At 69.0% G+C, this 20,516-nt stretch overlaps 1 protein-coding gene across 1 annotated transcript in view; it reads left to right on the forward strand.

Moving 5' to 3' along the window:
* Positions 1–7,049: 7,049 nt before the first annotated feature.
* NOTCH3 (notch receptor 3) overlaps positions 7,050–20,516 on the forward strand; it is a gene marked incomplete at its 3' end in the record, with an annotated part of 36,335 nt that continues 22,868 nt past the window's right edge. Inside the window, 9 exon segments of the mRNA XM_075725143.1 lie at positions 7,050–7,188; positions 7,751–7,870; positions 8,978–9,100; positions 11,733–11,966; positions 13,098–13,253; positions 14,523–14,708; positions 16,897–17,010; positions 17,684–17,797; positions 19,563–19,796. Coding sequence (XP_075581258.1) covers positions 7,050–7,188; positions 7,751–7,870; positions 8,978–9,100; positions 11,733–11,966; positions 13,098–13,253; positions 14,523–14,708; positions 16,897–17,010; positions 17,684–17,797; positions 19,563–19,796 — 1,420 coding nt within the window.

Here is a 20,516-nt window from a genome sequence, read left to right on the forward strand (position 1 = left end):
GATTTGGGGGTGCGGAGATTTGGGGGGGGGCTGTGACCCGCGGTGCCCCCGGGGGGGGAGGGGCGGGGAGTTGGGGGGGCGGGGCCGGGGGGGGGCCCGTGCGTGTGCAACGGGCGTGCAACGGCCCCGGGTCGGGCTTGGGCAGCGCGCGGGGGGCAGCGAGCGTGCAACGAGCGTGCAAGGCCCCGGCACGGGGTGCGGGGCACGAGCGTGGGGTGCAGGGAGCGTGCACCGGGCGTGCAACACGAGCACGGGGTGCGGGGAGCGTGCAACGCGTGAGCAGGGGGTGCAGGGAGCGTGCAAGGCGCAAGTGTGGGGTGCAGGGAGCGTGCAACAGGAGCATGGGGTGCCGGGAGCGTGCAGGGAGCGTGCAAGGCACGAGCACGGGGTGCAGGGAGCGTGCGGGGAGCGTGCAACATGAGCACGGGGAGCGTGCAAGCGTGCAGGGAGCGTACAATGCATGCGCACCGGGTGCAGGGAGCGTGCACTGAGTGTGCAACAGGAGCAAGGGGTGCCGGGAGCGTGCAAAGCACAAGTGTAGGGTGCAGGGAGCGTGCAACACGAGCACGGGGTGCAGGGAGCGTGCAACGTGAGCACGGGGTGCAGCGAGCGTGCACTGAGTGTGCAACATGAGCACGGGGCGCAGGGAGCGTGCAACGTGAGCACAGGGTGCAGCGAGCGTGCAACGCGTGAGCACCAGGTGCAGTAAGCGTACAGAGAGCGTGCAATGCATGAGCACCGGGTGCAGGGAGCATGCACTGAGCGTGCAACACGGGCACGGGGTGCAGGGAGCGTGCAACGTGAGCACAGGGTGCAGCAAGCATGGAGTGTGCACTGAGCGTGCAACATGAGCACGGGGAGCAGGGAGTGTGCAGTGCGTGAGCAGGGGGTGCAGGGAGCGTGCAAGGCGCAAGTGTGGGGTGCAGGGAGCGTGCAACGTGAGCACGGGGTGCAGCAAGAACGCAGGGAGCGTGCAACACGTGAGCACCAGGTGCAGGAGTGTGCAATGCATGGGCATGGGGTGCAGGGAGCGTGCAACGTGAGCACGGGGTGCAGCAAGCACGCAGGGAGCGTGCAACACGTGAGCACCAGGTGCAGGGAGTGTGCAATGCACGGGCATGGGGTGCAGGGAGTGTGCAACGTGAGCACGGGGTGCAGCAAGCATGCAGGGAGTGTGCACTGGGAGTGCAACACAAGCATGGGGTGCAGGGAGCGTGCAATGCATGAGCACCGGCTGCAGGGAGCGTGCACTGCTTGTCCAACACGAGCAGTGCTTGTGCAACACGAGCACTGGGTGTGCAACATGAGCACGGGGTGCAGGGAGCATGCAAGGCACGAGTACGGGGTGCAGGGAGTGTGCAGGGAGCGTGCAATGCGTGAGCAGGGGTGCAGGGAGTGTGCAAGGTGCAAGTGTGGGGTGCAGGGAGCATGCAACATGAGCACGGGTTGCAGCAAGTGTACAGGCAGTGTGCATTGAGTGTGCAACACGAGCACAGGATGCAGGGAGCGTGCAGGGAGTGTGCAAGGCACAAGTGTGGGGTGCAGGGAGCGTGCAAGGCACCGGCACGGGGTGCAGGGAGCGTGCAAGGCGCAAACATGGGGTTCAGGGAGCGTGCAACACAGTGCAGGGAGCATGCAGGGAGTGTGCACTGAGCGTGCAACACGAGCATGGGGTGCAGTGAGCGTGCAACGTGAGCACGGGGTGCAGCAAGTGTGCAGGGAGCGTGCACTGGGCGTGCAACACGAGCACAGGGTGCAGGGGGGTGCAGGGGGGTGCAGGGAGCGTGTGACACGTGAGCATGCAGAGCAGCGAGCGTGCAACACATGGGCACGGGGTGCAGCAAGCGTGCACTGGGCGTGCAACATGAGCACAGGGTGCAGGGAGTGTGCAACACACGGGCACGGGGTGCAGCGAGTGTGCAAGGCACAAGCGTGGGGTGCAGGGAGCGTGCAATGCAGGGGCACGGGGTGCAGCGAGCGTGCAGGGAGCGTGCACTGAGCGTGCAACGCAAGCACGGGGGGCAGGGAGCGTGCAGAGAGCGTGCAACAGGAGCACGGGGTGCAGCGAGCATGCAGGGAGCGTGCAACACATGAGCATGGGGTGCAGCGAGCGTGCAACGCATGAGCACAGCGTGCAGGGAGCGTGCAAGGCGCAAGCGTGGGGCGCAGCAAGCATGCAGCAAGCGTGCAGGGAGCGTGCAACACGTGAGCACGGGGTGCAGGGCGTGTGCGACGTGAGCACGGGGTGCAGCAAGCGTGCACGGAGCGTGCAACGCGTGCGGCGAGTGTGCGGCGCACAAGTGCACGGGCTGCCACGGGCGTGCCAGCGCGGGCGCAGCGTGCCGGGGGCGTGTGCGGGGCGGGTTGCGCGTGCACGTGGCGTGTGCAGTGCGCGGGGCCGCTGCAGGCGTGCAGCACGTGTGTGCGGTGCGTGTTGCATGTGCATGTTGCGTGTGCAGTAAGCGTGTGCAGTGTGTGTCGCGTGTGCAGTGCATGGGGCCATTGTCGGCATGCAGTACGCGTGTGCAGCGCATGTTGCGTGTGCAGAGTGCATGTGCAGCGCATGTGCAGTGCGTGTTGCACGTGCATGTTGCGTGTGCAGTGTGCGGGGCCACTGCAGGCGTGCAGTACGCGTGTGTGGTGCATGTTGCGGGTGCAGTAAGCATGTGCAGTGTGTCGCGTGTGCAGTACACATGTGCAGTAAGTGTGTGCACGTTGCATGTGCAGAGTGCATGTGCAGCGCATGTGCAGTGTGTGTTGCATGTGCAAGTTGCGTGTGTGGTGCCTGGGGCCGCTGCAGGCGTGCAGTATGCATGTGCAGTGCGCATTGTGTGTGCAGTACGCGTGTGCGGTGCGTGTTGCGTGTGCAGAGTGCATGTGAAGTGCGTGTGCAGTACGTGTGTGCAGTGTGTGTTGCGTGTGCAAGGTGTATGTGTGGTGCGTGTTGCACACGCATGTTGTGCATGCAGTGCATGGGGCCACTGCAGGCGTGCAGTACGCGGTGTGCGGCACGTGTTGCGTGTGCAGTACAAATGTGCGGTGCGTGTGTGTTGTGTATGTGGTGCACGTTGCGTGTGCAGCATGTGTGTGCAGTGCACGGGGCCGCTGTAGGTGTGCAGTACGTGTGTGCAGTGCATGTTGCGTGTGCAGAGTGCATGTGCAGTGCATGTGCGGTGTGTGTTGCGCGTGCATGTTGCATGTGCAGTGCACGGGGCCACTACAGGCCTGCAGTACGTGTGTGCAGTGCATGTGTGTTGCATGTGCGGCACATGTTGCGTGTGCAGCATGCGTGTGCAGTGCACAGGACCCCTGCAGGCGTAGAGTACGTGTGTGCGGTACATGTGCAGTGCATGTTGCATGTGCATTTTGTGTGTGCAGTGCGTGGGGCCACTGCAGGCGTGCAGTATGCGTGTGCAGTGTATGTTGCGTGTGTGTTGCGTGTGCAGTGCACATTGCGTGTGCAGCATGCGTGTGCAGTGCACGGGGCCACTGTAGGCGTGCAGTATGCATGTGTGGTGCGTGTTGCATGTGCAGTACACGTGTGCAGTGCGTGTGCGGTGCGTGTTGCACGTGCATGTTGTGTGTGCAGTGCATGGGGCCACTGCAGGTGTGCAGGACACGTGTGCAGTGTATGTTGCGTGTGCGGTGCATGTGCGGCGCGCATTGCGTGTGCAGCGTGCGTGTGCCGTGCACGGGGCCACTGTAGGCGTGCAGTACGCGTGTGCGGTGCGTGTTGCATGTGCAGTACACGTGTGCAGTGCGTGTGCGGTGCGTTTTGCGCGTGCATGTGGCGTGTGCAGTGTGTGGAGCCGCTGCAGGCGTGCAGGATGCGTGTGCGTTGCGTGTGCATTGCATGTTGCGTGTGCAGGGGCCCAGGCATCCGGGTGCCCCCCCCCAAGGAGCCCGGCCCGGGGGGGGGGATGGGCGGGTGCCCCCCTCGCGGGGGGGGGGATGGGTGACGTGGGTGACCCCGGGTGACCCCCACTGCCCCTCCCCCACCGTTCCCACGGCCTCGGGGCCCTCGGGTGGGGGAGGGGGGGCAGGGCCTGGGTGGTCCCCGGCCGGCTGGGGGGTCCCGGCCCCACGGCGGGGCCCGGGGGCTGGGTTGGGGGGCAGCGTGTGGGGCTGGGGGGGGGGAGTTGTGGGGCAGGCAGTTGTGGGGCAGGAATGGAGAGTTGGGGGGGGGCGCAGCCACTTGGGGGGCGGAAATGGGAGTTGGGGGGCAGTAATGGGGGGTCACAGGGCAGTGGCTTGTGGGGCAGGGATGTGTGGGGCGGCCACTTGTGGGGTAGGGCTATGGGGCTGAGGGCAGCTGGTTGTGGGGCAGGAATGGGGGCAGTGGCCGGGGATGGGGGGCGGCCACTTGGGGGGCAGGGATGGGGACTTGGGGAGCAGGTGCTTGTGGGGCAGGGATGTGTGGGGCAGGGTGTGGGACTGCAGGCAGCATGTGGGGCAGGGGAGCTGGAGGGCGGGGGGGAGCTATGGGGCAGGAGGAGGTGCCTTGGTCGGTGAGTGATCTGTGGGGCAGGGGGGAGCTATGGGGCAGGAGGAGGTGCCTTGGTCGGTGGGTGATCTGTGGGGCAGGGGGGATCTATGGGGCAGGAGGAGGTGCCTTGGTCGGTGGGTGATCTGTGGGGCAGGGGGGATCTATGGGGCAGGAGGAGGTGCCTTGGTCGGTGGGCGATCTGTGGGGCAGGGGGGAGCTATGGGGCAGGAGGAGGTGCCTTGGTCGGTGAGTGATCTGTGGGGCAGGGGGGATCTATGGGGCAGGAGGAGGTGCCTTGGTCGGTGGGTGATCTGTGGGGCAGGGGGGATCTATGGGGCAGGAGGAGGTGCCTTGGTCGGTGGGTGATCTGTGGGGCAGGGGGGAGCTATGGGGCAGCATGCGGGGTGAGGGGGGGGGTCCGTGGGGCGATCCGTGGGGCGGGTGCCGTGGGGCTGACACCCCCCCGCCCCCCCCAGTGCTGCCGTGCCCAGAGGGGTCCCCACCCTGCGAGAATGGGGGGCTCTGCGTGCTGGACCCCCAAGGCCGGACCACCTGCCTGTGAGTGCCCCCCACCCATGGGTGCCCCCCACGGTGCCCCATAGCCCCTCCCCAGCACCCCACAACCCCCGCAGGGCACCCCATAGCCCCCCTGTGCCCCATAGCACCCCCCCAGGGCACCCCATAACCCCCCCATGGCACCTACAACCCCCCCCCAGGGCACCCCGTAGCCCCCCAGTGCCCCATAGCACCCCCCATGGCAACCATCACCCCCCCCCCCCAGGGCACCCATCGCCCCCCCATAGCACCCAGCACCCCCCCGGCCTCCCACACCCCGCTAGGGCACCCATAACGCCCCCCCGGGGCATCCACCCCCCCCCCCATGGCACCCATCGCCCCCCCCGGGGTACCCATAACCCCTCCAGGACCCCATCCCCCCCCTCCCAGGGCATCCACCCCCCCCCATGGCACCCATACCCCCCCCCTCCAGCGCCCTATAACCCCCAGGGCACCCATTGGCCCCCCCCCGGGGCACCCATACCCCCCCCCACCACCCCATAACCCCCATGGCACCCCCCCCACCCCCCCAGGGCACCCATAGCAACCCCAGCACCCCACCCCACCCCCCCATGGCACCCATACCCCCCCCCCATGGCACCCACACCCCCCCGGGGCACCCATAACCCCCCGAGCACCCATCCCCCCCCCCCGGACACCCACCCCCCCCATGGCACTCATAACCCCCCCATGGCACCCATAACCCCCCCGAGCACCCATCCCCCCCCCCCCGGACACCCACCCCCCCCCATGGCACCCACACCCCCCCGGGGCACCCATAACCCCCCCGAGCACCCCTCCCCCCCCGCCACCCCTCCCCCCGCGGGTGCCGGCGCTGCCCGGGCAGGACCGGCGGGGGGGGGGAGGGGCGTGGGAGCCCGCCCGGGGCCACGTTCCCAGGGTGCCCCACCCCCACCCACCCCCGCCCCACCCCCACCCCGCCCCCACCCCCCTGGGTTCCCCCGGCTGGGGGAGGGGCGCGGCCCCGGCCCTCGGGGGGGGGGGGGAGGGGGCACCCGTGGGGGCGCCCCACGCTTGGGGTCAGCACGGGGGTCCCAGGGGTGACGTGGGGGTCCCATGGGTGGCACGGGGGTCCCGTGGGTGCCATGAGGGTCCCAGAGGTCCCATGGGTGCTGGGGGGTCCCCGGTGCCCCCCAGTGCCAGGGGGTCCCATGGGTGCTTGGGGTCTCCCATGGGTGCTGGGGGGTCCCATGGGTGGTGGGGGGCTCCATGGGTGCTGGGGGGCTCCATGGGTGCTGGGGGGTCCCCAGTGCCCCCCGTGGTGCCGGGGGCTCCATGGGTGCTGGGGGGCTCCCATGGGTGCTGGGGGGGCTCCATGGGTGCTGGGGGGTCCCCGGTGCCCCCTGTGGTGCCGGGGGCTCCATGGGTGCTGGGGGTTCCCATGGGTGCTGGGGGGTCCCCGGTGCCCCCCATGGTGCCGGGGGCTCCCATGGGTGCTGGGGGGCTCCATGGGTGCTGGGGGGCTCCCATGGGTGCTGGGGGGTCCCTGGTGCCCCCCGTGGTGCCGGGGGCTCCCATGGGTGCTGGGGGGTCCCTGATGCCCCCTGTGGTGCTGGGGGGCTCCCATGGGTGCTGGGGGGGCTCCATGGGTGCTGGGGGGTCCCCAGTGCCCCCCGTGGTGCCGGGGGCTCCATGGGTGCTGGGGGGCTCCCATGGGTGCTGGGGGGTCCCCGGTGCCCCCCGTGGTGCCGGGGGCTCCATGGGTGCTGGGGGGCTCCCATGGGTGCTGGGGGGTCCCCGGTGCCCCCCATGGTGCCGGGGGCTCCCATGGGTGTTGGGGGGCTCCATGGGTGTTGGGGGGCTCCCATGGGTGCTGGGGGGTCCCCAGTGCCCCCCGTGGTGCCGGGGGCTCCATGGGTGCTGGGGGGCTCCCATGGGTGCTGGGGGGTCCCCGGTGCCCCCCGTGGTGCCGGGGGCTCCATGGGTGCTGGGGGGCTCCCATGGGTGCTGGGGGGTCCCCGGTGCCCCCCGTGGTGCCGGGGGCTCCATGGGTGCTGTCCGCAGGTGCCAGCCGGGGGTGCTGGGGGAGCGCTGCGAGCTGCGGGACCCCTGCACCCCCCCGCCCTGCCCCCCCGGGGCGCCCTGCCCGGGCACCCAGCGCTGCCGCTGCCCCCCGGGCACCCGCCGTGAGTGGGGCGCGGGGGGGGTCCCGTGGGTGGGGGGGGGGCCCATGGGGTCCTGTGGGGTGGGGGTGGGGTCTTATGCGGGTGGGGGGGGTGTCCCATGGGTGGGGGGGTCCCAAGGGGGTCCCATGGGGAGGGTCCCATGGGTGGGGGGGGTCCCAAGGGGGTGCCATGGGGGGGGTCCCATGGATGGGGGTGGGGTCTCAAGGGAGTCCTATGGGGTGGGGGTCTCATGCGGGTGTGGGGGTCCCATGGGTGGGGTGGGGTCTCATGGGGTGAGGCTGGGAGGGGGTCCCATGAGTGGGTGGGGGGGGGGGGTCCCCATTGGGTGAGGGGGGTCCATGGGGTAAGGGGGGGGTTCCCATTGGGTGGGGGTCCCATGGGTGGGGGGGGGTCCCCATTGGGTGGGGGCCATGGGGTGAGGGGGTGCAGGAGGGGTCCCATGGGGTGCGGGGGCGGGGGTCCCGTGAGGGTGATGAGGGTGCTGGTGAGCACCCATGGGTGCCCCCCCGGGGGTGCCCAAACCCCTCAGCCCCCTCTCAGCAGCACCCAACCCCCCCCCCAGGTCCCGACTGCCCCCCCCCGGCGACCCCCCCCTCCGCCCCCTGCACCCCCTCCCCCTGCCTGAACGGGGGCACCTGCCGCCAGCTGGGGGAGGGGGCCTTCGACTGCGCCTGCCTGCCCGGTGGGTGCCGGCACCCATGGGTGCTGCTGGGGGGGCCTGGGGGGCTCCTGGGGGTCCCTGGCACCTACTGGGGGTGTTTGGGACTGGGGGGGCGGGGGGGGCCCTGGGGGGTCTCTGGAAGTGGGTGGGGGTCTCTGAGGGTCCCTGGGGGGGGGGGGGGTGTCTTGGGGGGGGGATCCCTGGCATGGGTGGGGGTCCCCGGGGGTCCCTGGAAGTGGGTGCAGGGTCTCTGAGGGTCCCTGGCATGGGTGGGCGTCCCTGGAAGGGGGTGGGGGTCTCTGAGGGTCCCTGGCATGGGTGGGGGTCCCTGGAAGGGGGTGGGGGTCTCTGAGCGCCCCTGCTGTGGGTGGGGGTCCTTGGGGGGGGGGTCCCTGGCATGGGTGGGGGTCCTTGGGGGGGTCCTTGGGGGAGGTCCCTGGAAGGGGGTGGGGGTCCCCGGGGGTCCCTGGAAGGGGGTGGGGGGTCTCTGAGGGTCCCTGGCATGGGTGGGGGTCCCTGGAAGGGGGTGGGGGTCTCTGAGGGTCCCTGGCATGGGTGGGGGTCCCTGGAAGGGGGGTGGGGGTCTCTGAGCGCCCCTGCTGTGGGTGGGGGTCCTTGGGGGGGGGGGGGGTCCCTGGCATGGGTGAGGGTCCTTGGGGGGGTCCTTGGGGGAGGTCCCTGGCATGGGTGGGGGTCCCTGGGGGGTCCCTGGAAGTGGGTGGGGGTCTCTGAGAGTCCCTGGCATGGGTGGGGGTCCCCGGGGGTCCCTGGAAGGGGGTGGGGGTCTCTGAGGGTCCCTGCTATGGGGGGTGGTCCTTGGGGGGGGGGTCCCTGGCATGGGTGGGGGGTCTCTGAGGGTCCCTGGCATGGGTGGGGGTCCCTGGAAGGGGGTGGGGGTCTCTGAGGGTCCCTGGCATGGGTGGGGGTCCCTGGAAGGGGGTGGGGGTCCTTGGGGGGGTCCCTGGAAAGGGGTGGGGGTCTCTGAGGGTCCCTGGCATGTGGGGGGGGTCCTTGGCACCCATCACCCTTGGCATTTCTGGGGGTCCCTGGTGATGGCTTTGGGGGGGGCGGGGTCCCCGGGCATGGGGGGGGGTCCCTGGCCCCACCCTGACCCCCGGCGCCCCCAAGGCTTTGAGGGTCCCACCTGCGAGACCAACGTGGACGACTGCCCCGGGCACAAGTGTCTGCACGGGGGCACCTGCGTGGACGGGGTCAACACCTACAACTGCCAGTGCCCCCCCGAGTGGACGGGTAGGGGGCACCGGGGGGCACCGGGGGGCAACAGGAGGGGGAGCGGGGTGGGCACCGGGGTGGGCACCAGGGTGGGCAGGGAGGTAGGCATCAAGGTGGGCATGAAGGTGGGCACCAGGGTGGTCACTGAGGTGGGCATGGAGGCGGTCACCAGGTGGGATCAAGGTGGGCAGGGAGGTGGGCACCAGGATGGTCATTGAGGTGGGCATGGAGGTGGGCATGGAGGTGGTCACCAAGTGGGCATCAAGGTGGGTATGGAGGTGGTCACTAGGTGGGCATCTAGGTGGGCATGGAGGTGGTCACCAGGGTCATCATCGAGGTGGGCATGGAGGTGGTCACCAAGTGGGCATCAAGGTGGGTATGGAGGTGGTCACTAGGTGGGCATCAAGGTGGGCAGGGAGGTGGTCACCAGGGTGGGCATCAAGGTGGGCACAGAGGTGGGCATGGAGGTCGGCATGGACGTGGTCATGGAGGTGGTCACCAGGGTGGGCACCAAGGTGGGCAGGGAGGTGGGCATGGAGGTGGTCATGGAGGTGGTCACCAGGGTGGGCATCGAGGTGGGCAGGGAGGTGGGCATGGAGGTGGTCACCAGGGTGGGCATCGAGGTGGGCAGGGAGGTGGGCATGGAGGTGGTCACCAGGGTGGGCATCGAGGTGGGCAGGGAGGTGGTCACCAGGTGGGCATCAAGGTGGGGACTGGATGGTCACTGAAGTGGGGACCAAGGTAGGCACCAGGGTGGTCATCAAGGTAGGCATGGAGGTGGTCACCAGGGTGGGCATCAAGGTGGGCACAGAGGTGGTCACCAGGGTGATCGTTGAGGTGGGCACAGAGGTGGGCACCAGGGCGGTCATCGAAGTGGGCATGGAGGTGGTCACCAGGTGGGCATCGAGGTGGTGGTCATGGAGGTGGTCACCAGGGTCATCAACGAGGTGGGCAGGGAGGTGGTCACCAGGTGGGCATCAAGGTGGGGACCAGGGTGGTCATCAAGGTGGGCATGAAGGTGGGCATGGAGGTGTTCCACCAGGGTGGGCATCAAGGTGGGCACGGAGGTGGGGATCAGGATGGTCACTGAGGTGGTCACCAGGGTGGTCATCGAGATGGGCAGGGAGGTGGTCACCAGGGTGGTCATCGAGGTGGGCATGAAGGTGGGCATGGAGGTGTTCCACCAGGGTGGGCATCAAGGTGGGCACGGAGGTGGGGATCAGGATGGTCACTGAGGTGGTCACCAGGGTGGTCATCGAGATGGGCAGGGAGGTGGTCACCAGGGTGGTCATCGAGGTGGGCACGGAGGTGGTCACCAGGTGGGCATCAAGGTGGGGACTGGATGGTCACTGAAGTGGGGACCAAGGTGGGCACCAGGGTGGTCATCAAGGTAGGCACGGAGGTGGTCACCAGGGTGGTTGTTGGGGTGGGCAGGGAGTTGGGCATGGAGGTGGGCACCAGGGTGGTCATCGAAGTGGGCATGGAGGTGGTCACCAGGTGGGCATCAAGGTGGGCATGGAGGTGAGCATGGAGGTGGTCCACCAGGGTGGGCACGGAGGTGAGCATGGAGGTGGTCACCAGGGTGGGCATGGAGGTGGGCAGGGAGGTGGTCACCAATGTGGTCATCAAGGTGGTCATGGAGGTGGTCACAAGGTGGGCATCAGGGTGGGGACCAGGATGGTCACTGAGGTGGGGATCAAGGTGGGCACCAAGGTGGTCATTGCAGTGGGCACCAGGGTGGTCACTGAGGTGGGGACTGAAGTAGTCACCAGGGTGGTGACCAGGGTGGGCACTGAGGTGGACACCAAGGAGGTCCCCAAGGTGGTCAGCGGAGTCTGGCCCAAGGTGGTCCCTGAGATGGTCCTGGAGCTGATCACCGTGGGGGTCCCCAAGGTGGTCACTGCGGTGGTGACCATCTCAGATAGTCCCAAGCAGGTCCCGAAGGTGGCCAGGGGGGTGGTGACCAAGGTGTCATCAAGGAAGTCCCTGAGGCAGTCCCAAAGGTGGTCAGCAGGGTGGGGACCTGGGTGGCTCCGAGCTGGTCCCTAAGGAGGTCCCCAAGGTGGTCCCCAAGGTGGTCAGTGAGGTGCAGACCAGGATGGTCCCTGCGATGGTCCTAGAGGTGGTCCCCAAGGTGGTCCCCAAGGTGGTCCTAGAGGTGGTCCCCAAGGTGGTCCCCAAGGTGGTCCTAGAGGTGGTCCCCAAGGTGGTCAGTGAGGTGCAGACCAGGATGGTCCCAGCGATGGCCCTAGAGGTGGTCCCCAAGGTGGTCCCCAAGGTGGCCCTAGAGGTGGTCCCCAAGGTGGTCAGTGAGGTGCAGACCAGGATGGTCCCAGCGATGGCCCTAGAGGTGGTCCCCAAGGTGGTCCCCAAGGTGGCCCTAGAGGTGGTCCCCAAGGTGGTCAGTGAGGTGCAGACCAGGATGGTCCCTGTGATGGCCCTAGAGGTGGTCCCCAAGGTGGTCAGGGAGGTTGGTGACCAAGGTGGTCCCTGAAGTGGTCACCAAGGAGGTCCTCAGGGCGATCAGTGGAACGCAGCCCGAGGTGGCCCTTGAGATGGTCTCAGGTGATGGCCAAGAAGGTTCCTCAGGTTGCCCACCAAGACCTGCTTGACCCCACCACCCCGTCCCCGTCCCTGTCCCCGTCCCCAGGCCAGTTCTGCAGCGAGGACGTGGACGAGTGCCAGCTGCAACCCAACGCTTGCCACAACGGGGGCACCTGCTTCAACAGCCAGGGTGGCCACACCTGCGTCTGCGTCAACGGCTGGACGGGCGAGAGCTGCAGCGAGAACATCGACGACTGCGCCACCACCGTCTGCTTCAACGGGGCCACCTGCCACGACCGCGTCGCCTCCTTCTACTGCGCCTGCCCCATGGGCAAGACGGGTGAGGGGGCGTCAGGAGCCGGGGCGGGGGGCACCCATGAGGGTACCGTGGGGTGGGGACCTCATAGGGCAACCTGGCGTGAAGGTAGGAGAACCACGTGTGCACCCTGGCGTGGGGTGGGGACCTCCAAGGGCACCTTGGGGTGGGATAGGACCCCCCCCCCGCGTGCACCTTAGTATGGGGTGGGCACCCCCAAGGCCACCCTGGTGAGGGGTGGGAGTCCCCCTGGGCACCCCGGCATGGGGTGGGCATCCCGAAGAGCACCCTGGCATGGGTTGAGCACCCATAAGTGCATCCTGGCATGGGGTGGGCACCTCCAAGGACACCTTGCTGCAGGGTGGACATCCCCAAGGGCACCCTGGGGTGGGGTGGGCACCCTGGAGTGGCTTTGGCAGAGCTTGGGTGGCACCAGCATGGGGTGGGCACCCATGGGGGTAGCCTTGGCATGGGTTGGGTGGCCCCAGCATGGAGTGGGCACCCTGGGGTGGCTTTGGCAGAGCTTGGGTGGCACCAGCATGGGGTGGGCACCCATGGGGGGTAGCCTTGGCATGGGTTGGGTGGCCCAGCATGGAGTGGGCACCCTGGGGTGGCTTTGGCAGAGCTTGGGTGCCACCAGCATGGGGTGGGCACCCATGGGGGTAGCCTTGGCATGGGTTGGGTGGCCCCAGCATGGAGTGGGCACCCTGGGGTGGCTTTGGCAGAGCTTGGGTGCCACCAGCATGGGGTGGGCACCCATGGGGGGTAGCCTTGGCATGGGTTGGGTGGCCCAGCATGGAGTGGGCACCCTGGGGTGGCTTTGGCAGAGCTTGGGTGGCACCAGCATGGGGTGGGCACCCATGGGGGGTAGCCTTGGCATGGGTTGGGTGGCCCAGCATGGGGTGGGCACCCATGGGGGGTAGCCTTGGCATGGGTTGGGTGGCCCCAGCATGGGGTGGCCATCACCCCTTGTGCACCCTTGCAGAGGGTGGGCACCCTAGGGTGGGTTTGGCAGAGGTTGGGTGGCCCCAGCATGGAGTGGGCACCCATGGGAGTAGCCTTGGCATGGGTTGGGTAGCCCCCACATAGGGTGGGGACCCACTGGGGGGGTTGTCACGCACCCATGGGTGCCCTGACGCCCCCGGTGGGTGCCAGGCCTGCTGTGCCACCTGGACGACGCCTGCGTCAGCAACCCGTGCCACGACGACGCCATCTGCGACACCAACCCCGTCAACGGCCGCGCCATCTGCACCTGCCCCCCCGGCTTCACCGGCAGCGCCTGCGACCAGGACGTCGACGAGTGCTCCATCGGTGGGTGCGGGGGGGCACCTATGGGTGGGGAGGGTCACCCATGGGTGGGTGGCACCCATGGGTGGTGGGGGGGGGGCGTCCATTCATGGTGGTGGGGCCATCCATGGGGCAGAGAGCACCGGCCGGCCCGCAACTCCATGAGCGATCCCCATGGCGGGGGACCCAAGAGCAGGGGGCACCCATGGGTGTTGGGGGTACCCATGGGTGGGAGGCACCCATGGGTGGTGGTGGGGGCGTCCATTCATGGTGGTGGGGGCCATCCATGGGCAGAGAGCACCGGCAGGCCCTCACCTCCACGAGCGATCCCCATGGCAGGGGACCCAAAAGCGGGGGGCACCCATGGGTGTTGGGGGTACCCATGGGTGGCAGCCACCCATGGGTGGTGGTGGGGCCATCTGCTCATGGTGGTGGGGTCATCCATGGGCAGAGAGCACCAGCAGGCCCGCACCTCCACGAGCGATCCCAGTGGCAGGGGACCCAAGAGCAGGGGGCACCCATGGGCGTTGGGGGCGCTCATGGGTCTGGGGGAGTCAGCCATGGGTGGGTGGCACCCATGGGTGATGGTGGGGCCATCCGTTCATGGTGGTGAGGTCATCCATGGGCAGAGAGCACTGGCAGGCCCGCACCTCCACGAGCGATCCCCATGGCGGGGGACCCATGGGCGTTGGGGGCACCCATGGGCGTTGGGGGCACCCATGGGTGGGGAGGGTCACCCATGGGTGGGTGGCACCCATGGGTGGTGGTGGGGGGCGTCCATTCATGGTGGTGGGGCCATCCATGGGCAGAGAGCACCGGCCGGCCCGCAACTCCATGAGCGATCCCCATGGCGGGGGACCCAAGAGTGGGGGCACCCATGGGTGGGAGGGGGGTACCCATGGGTGGGAGGGGGGTACCCATGGGTGGCAGGCACCCATGGGTGGTGGTGGGGCCATCTGCTCATGGTGGTGGGGTCATCCATGGGCAGAGAGCACCGGCAGGCCCGCACCTCCATGAGTGATCCCCATGGCAGGGGACCCAAGAGCAGGGGCACCCATGGGCGTTGGGGGCACCCATGGGCGTTGGGGGCACCCATGGGTGGGAGGGGGCACCCATGGGTGGGAGGGCCACCAGTTTACGACGGCGGCGGCACGCGTACGGGGGCAGAGAGCGCAGGCAGGGGCGCACCCCCGCGCGTGACAACCATGGCGACGGACCCAAGAGCGGCAGCACCCACGGCGGGAGGCGGGGGGCACCCATGGGTGCTGACCCCTTCCCCCCTCCCCCCCCAAGGCGCCAACCCCTGCGAGCACTTTGGGCGCTGCGTGAACACGCAGGGCTCCTTCGCGTGCCGCTGCGGGCGGGGCTACGCGGGGCCGCGCTGCGAGAGCGACGTCAACGAGTGCCTCTCGGGCCCCTGCCGCAACCAGGCCACCTGCCTGGACCGCATCGGGCGCTTCACCTGCATCTGCATGGCCGGTGGGGGCCAGCACCCATGGGTGGGGCTGGGGGCGGGGCAGGCGGGACCGGGCGGGGCGGGGGGGGGGGGCTGGGGTGGTGGTGGGAGCTGGGGTGGGAGCTGGGGTGGTTGGGGGAGCTGGGGTGGGTGCTGGGGTGATCATGGGACCTGGGGTGGGTGCTGGGTGGGAGCTGGGGTGGGTGCTGGGGTGATCATGGGACCTGGGGTGGGTGCTGGGTGGGAGCTGGGTGGGACCTGGGGTGGGTGCTGGGATGGGTGCTGGGGTGGTTGTGGGAGCTGGGATGGGTGCTGGGTGGGAGCTGGGTGGGAGCTGGGGTGGGTGCTGGTGTTATGGGACCTGGGGTGGGTGCTGGGGTGGTTGGGGGAGCTGGGGTGGGTGCTGGGGTGATCATGGGACCTGGGGTGGGAGCTGGGATGGGTGCTGGTGTTATGGGACCTGGGATGGGTGTTGGGTGGGAGCTGGGTGGGAGCTGGGGTGGGTGTTGGTGTTATGGGACCTGGTGTGGGAGCTGGGATGGGTGCTGGGGTGGTGGTGGGAGCTGGGGTGGGTGCTGGGATGGGTACTGGGGTGATCATGGGACCTGGGGTGGGTGCTGGGATGGGTGCTGGTGTTATGGGACCTGGGGTGGGTGCTGGGTGGGAGCTGGGTGGGAGCTGGGTGGGAGCTGGGGTGGGTGTTGGTGTTATGGGACCTGGTGTGGGAGCTGGGATGGGTGCTGGGGTGATCATGGGACCTGGGGTGGGTGCTGGGGTGGTGGTGGGTGCTGGGGTGGGTGCTGGGGTGGGTGCTGGGGTGGTTGTGGGAGCTGGGGTGGGTGCTGGTGTTATGGGAGCTGGGGTGGGTGCTGGGGTGGTTGGGGGAGCTGGGGTGGGTGCTGGGGTGATCATGGGACCTGGGGTGGGAGCTGGGATGGGTGCTGGTGTTATGGGACCTGGGATGGGTGTTGGGTGGGAGCTGGGTGGGAGCTGGGGTGGGTGTTGGTGTTATGGGACCTGGGGTGGGTGCTGGGGTGGTTGGGGGAGCTGGGGTGGGTGCTGGGGTGATCATGGGACCTGGGATGGGTGCTGGGTGGGAGCTGGGTGGGAGCTGGGGTGGTGGTGGGAGCTGGGGTGGGTGCTGGGATGGGTGCTGGTGTTATGGGACCTGGGATGGGTGCTGGGTGGGAGCTGGGTGGGAGCTGGGGTGGGTGCTGGTGTTATGGGACCTGGTGTGGGAGCTGGGATGGGTGCTGGGGTGGGGGTGGGAGCTGGGGTGGGTGCTGGGATGGGTACTGGGGTGATCATGGGACCTGGGGTGGGTGCTGGGTGGGAGCTGGGTGGGAGCTGGGGTGGGTGTTGGTGTTATGGGACCTGGTGTGGGAGCTGGGATGGGTGCTGGGGTGATCATGGGACCTGGGGTGGGTGCTGGGGTGGTGGTGGGTGCTGGGGTGGGTGCTTGGGTGGGTGCTGGGATGGGTGCTGGGGTGGTGGTGGGAGCTGGGGTGGGCCCCTGGGGTGATTATGGGTGCTGGGATGGGTGCTGGGGTGGGTGCTGGGGTGGTGGTGGGACCTGGTGTGAGTGCTGGGATGGGTGCTGGGGTGGGAGCTGGGGTGGGAGCTGGGATGGGGGTGGGACCTGGGGTGGGTGCTGGTGTGGTTGTAGGACCTGGGATGGGTGAAGGTGAGGCACAGGGTGAGGGTGCTGGTGGGCGCAGGGTGGGGGTGAGGGTGCCGGTGGGCACCGGGTGGGGGTGAGGTTGCCGGTGGGCGCAGGGTGAGGGTAAGGGTGGGTGCAGGGTGGGGGTGAGGGTGCCGGTGGGCTCAGGGTGAGGGTGGGCGCAGGGTGAGGGTGAGGGTGCCGGTGGGCACTGGGTGAGGGTGGGCGCAGGGTGAGGGTGCCGGTGGGGGTGAGGGTGGGCGCAGGGTGAGGATGAGGGTGGGGGTGAGGGTGGGTGCAGGGTGGGGGTGAGGGTGCCGGTGGGGGTGAGGGTGGGTGCAGGGTGGGGGTGAGGGTGCCGGTGGGGGTGAGGGTGGGTGCAGGGTGGGGGTGAGGGTGCCGGTGGGCACTGGGTGAGGGTGGGCGCAGGGTGAGGGTGCCGGTGGGGGTGAGGGTGGGCGCAGGGTGAGGATGAGGGTGGGGGTGAGGGTGGGTGCAGGGTGGGGGTGAGGGTGCCGGTGGGCACCGGGTGAGGGTGCCGGTGGGCGCAGGGTTCAGCGGGCCCCTCTGCGAGCTGGAGGTGGACGAGTGCCAGAGCGGCCCCTGCGCCAACGGCGGCCGCTGCCACGACCTGGTCAACGGCTTCTCCTGCTCCTGCCCCCCTGGTGAGCACCCCCCCCATGGGCATCCCCCCCATGGGCACCCACCCCTGGGCACCCCCCGCCCCCCCCCCCCCCATGGGCACCCCCCCCCCCCCCATGGGCATCCCCCCATGGGCACCCACCCCTGGGCACCCCCCTGGGCACCCCCCATGGGCACCCCCCCCCCCCCCCATGGGCATCCCCCCATGGGCACCCACCCCTGGGCACCCCCCTGGGCACCCCCCATGGGCACCCCCCCCGGGCACCCCCCATGGGCACCCACCCCTGGGCACCCCCCCATGGGCACTACCATGGGCAACCCCCCCCCCCCCCCCCCCCGGGCACCCCCCCCATGGGCACCCACCCCTGGACAACCCCATGGGCAACCCCCCTGGGCACCCCCCACCATGGGCACCCCCCCCCCCCCGCCGGGCACCCCCCCATGGACACCCCCCCCGGGCACCCACCCCTGGGCACCCCCCATGGGCACCACCATGGGCAACCCCCCCCCCCGGGCACCCACCCCATGGGCACCCCCCCCCATGGGCACCCCTCCCCCCCGGGCACCCCCCCCATGGGCACCCCCTCCCGCACACACCTCTGGGAGTGGAGGGTGCTGCAGGGTGGGGTGGCCCTTTGGGGGGTGCAGATGGCCACCCCATCTGCCCACCCCCACCCATGGGTGCTCCCCACGCAGGTTTCTCGGGCCCCACCTGCCAGACGGACATGGATGAGTGCGCCAGCACCCCCTGCCGCAACGGCGCCAAGTGCCTCGACCGCCCCAACGGCTACGAGTGCCGCTGCGCCGAGGGTGAGACCCCCCCCCCCCGGCACCCATGGGTGGGCACGGAACCCAGCATTGACCACCCAGCACCCGTGGGTGGGCACGGAACCCAGCATTGACCACCCAACACCCATGGGTGGGCACGGAACCCAGCATTGACCACCCAACACCCATGGGTGGGCACGGAACCCAGCATTGACCACCCAACACCCATGGGTGGGCACGGAACCCAGCATTGACCACCCAACACCCGTGGGTGGGCACGGAACCCAGCATTGACCACCCAGCACCCATGGGTGGGCACAGAACCCAGCATTGACCACCCAACACCCATGGGTGGGCACGGAACCCAGCATTGACCACCCAGCACCCGTGGGTGGGCACGGAACCCAGCATTGACCACCCAGCACCCGTGGGTGGGCATGGAACCCAGCATTGACCACCCAGCACCCGTGGGTGGGCACGGAACCCAGCATTGACCACCCAGCACCCATGGGTGGGCACAGAACCCAGCATTGACCACCCAGCACCCGTGGGTGGGCACGGAACCCAGCATTGACCACCCAGCACCCGTGGGTGGGCACGGAACCCAGCATTGACCACCCAGCACCCGTGGGTGGGCACGGAACCCAGCATTGACCACCCAACACCCATGGGTGTCCTTGACCACCTGGCATTGCCCACTCTGCACCCACGGGTGTCCCTGACCTCCTGCCATTGGCCACCCTGCACCCATGGGTGTCTTTAGACTCCCAGCATTGCCTATCCTGCACCCATGGGTGTCCCTGACCTCCTGGCATTGCCCACCCTGCACCCAGAGATGGCCATGGAAACCCAGCATTGCCCACCCTGCACCCATGGGTGTCTCTAGACCCCCAGCATTGCCTATCCTGCACCCGTGGGTATCCTCAGCCCCATGGCATTGCTCATCTTGCACCCATGGGTGTCCCTGACCTCCTGGCATTGCCCACTCTGCACCCATGGGTGTCCCCAGCCCCATGGCATTGCCCACTCTGCACCCATGGGTGTCCCTGACCTCCTGGCATTGCCCACTCTGCACCCATGGGTGTCCCCAGCCCCATGGCATTGCCTTCCCAGCACCCACGGTGTCCCTGACCTCGTGGCATTGCCCACCATGCACCCATGGGTGTCCCTGACCCCCTGGCATTGCCCACTCTGCACCCATGGGTGTCCCTGACCCCCTGGCATTGCCCACTCTGCACCCATGGGTGTCCCTGACCCCCTGGCATTGCCCATCTTGCACCCATGGGTGTCCCTGACCCCCTGGCATTGCCCACTCTGCACCCATGGGTGTCCCTGACCTCGTGGCATTGCCCACCATGCACCCATGGGTGTCCCTGACCCCCTGGCATTGCCCACTCTGCACCCATGGGTGTCCCCAGCCCCATGGCATTGCCTTCCCAGCACCCACCGTGTCCCTGACCCCCTGGCATTGCCCACTCTGCACCCATGGGTGTCCCTGACCTCGTGGCATTGCCCACCATGCACCCATGGGTGTCCCTGACCCCCTGGCATTGCCCACTCTGCACCCATGGGTGTCCCTGACCCCCTGGCATTGCCCACTCTGCACCCATGGGTGTCCCCAGCCCCATGGCATTGCCTGCCCAGCACCCACCGTGTCCCTGACCCCCTGGCATTGCCCATCTTGCACCCATGGTGTGTCCCCAGCCCCCCGGCATTGCCCACCCACAGTGTCCCCACCCGGCGTTGCCCCCCCCTTCACCCACGGGTGCCCGCCAGCACCCCCTCCCACGCCCCCATCCCCCCATAGGTTTCGAGGGTCCCCTCTGCGAGCGCAACGTGGACGACTGCTCGCCGGACCCCTGCCACCACGGCACCTGCCTGGACGGCATCGCCAGCTTCTCCTGCGCCTGCGCCCCCGGCTTCACCGGCTACCGCTGCGAGCTCCAGCTGGACGAGTGCCACAGCAGCCCCTGCCGCAACGGCGGCAAATGCATCGACCGCATCGACGCCTACCAGTGCAACTGCCCGCCCGGCACCGCCGGTAAGGGCCCAGGGCGGGGGGCTGAGGGGGAGGGGTCATCTGGGTGTGGGGTGGGTGCTGGAGATGGCGTTGGGTCTCCTCTGAGCGTGGGGTGGGTGCTGGAGATGGTGCTGGGTCTCTGCTGGGCATGGGATGGGTGCTGAGATGGAGTTGGGTCCCATCTGGTCACGGGGTGGGTGCTGGAGATGGCGTTGGGTCTCCTCTGGGCGTGGGGTGGGTGCTGGAGATGGCGTTGGGTCTCCTCTGGTTATGGGGTGGGTGCTGGAGATGGCGTTGGGTCCCATCTGGTCATGGGGTGGGTGCTGGAGATGGCGTTGGGTCTCCTCTGGGCGTGGGGTGGGTGCTGGAGATGGTGCTGGGTCTCTGCTGGGCATGGGATGGGTGCTGAGATGGTGTTGGGTCCCATCTGGTCATGGGGTGGGTGCTGGAGATGGCGTTGGGTCTCCTCTGGGCGTGGGGTGGGTGCTGGAGATGGCGTTGGGTCTCCTCTGGGCGTGGGGTGGGTGCTGGAGATGGTGTTGGGTCTCCTCTGGTTATGGGGTGGGTGCTGGAGATGGCGTTGGGTCTCCTCTGGTTATGGGGTGGATGCTGGAGATGGCGTTGGGTCTCCTCTGGGCGTGGGGTGGGTGCTGGAGATGGCGTTGGGTCTCCTCTGGTTATGGGGTGGGTGCTGGAGATGGCGTTGGGTCTCCTCTGAGCGTGGGGTGGGTGCTGGAGATG

The sequence above is a fragment of the Pelecanus crispus genome, chromosome 27 (genome assembly GCF_030463565.1).
Source record: "Pelecanus crispus isolate bPelCri1 chromosome 27, bPelCri1.pri, whole genome shotgun sequence".
Taxonomy (NCBI): domain Eukaryota; kingdom Metazoa; phylum Chordata; class Aves; order Pelecaniformes; family Pelecanidae; genus Pelecanus; species Pelecanus crispus.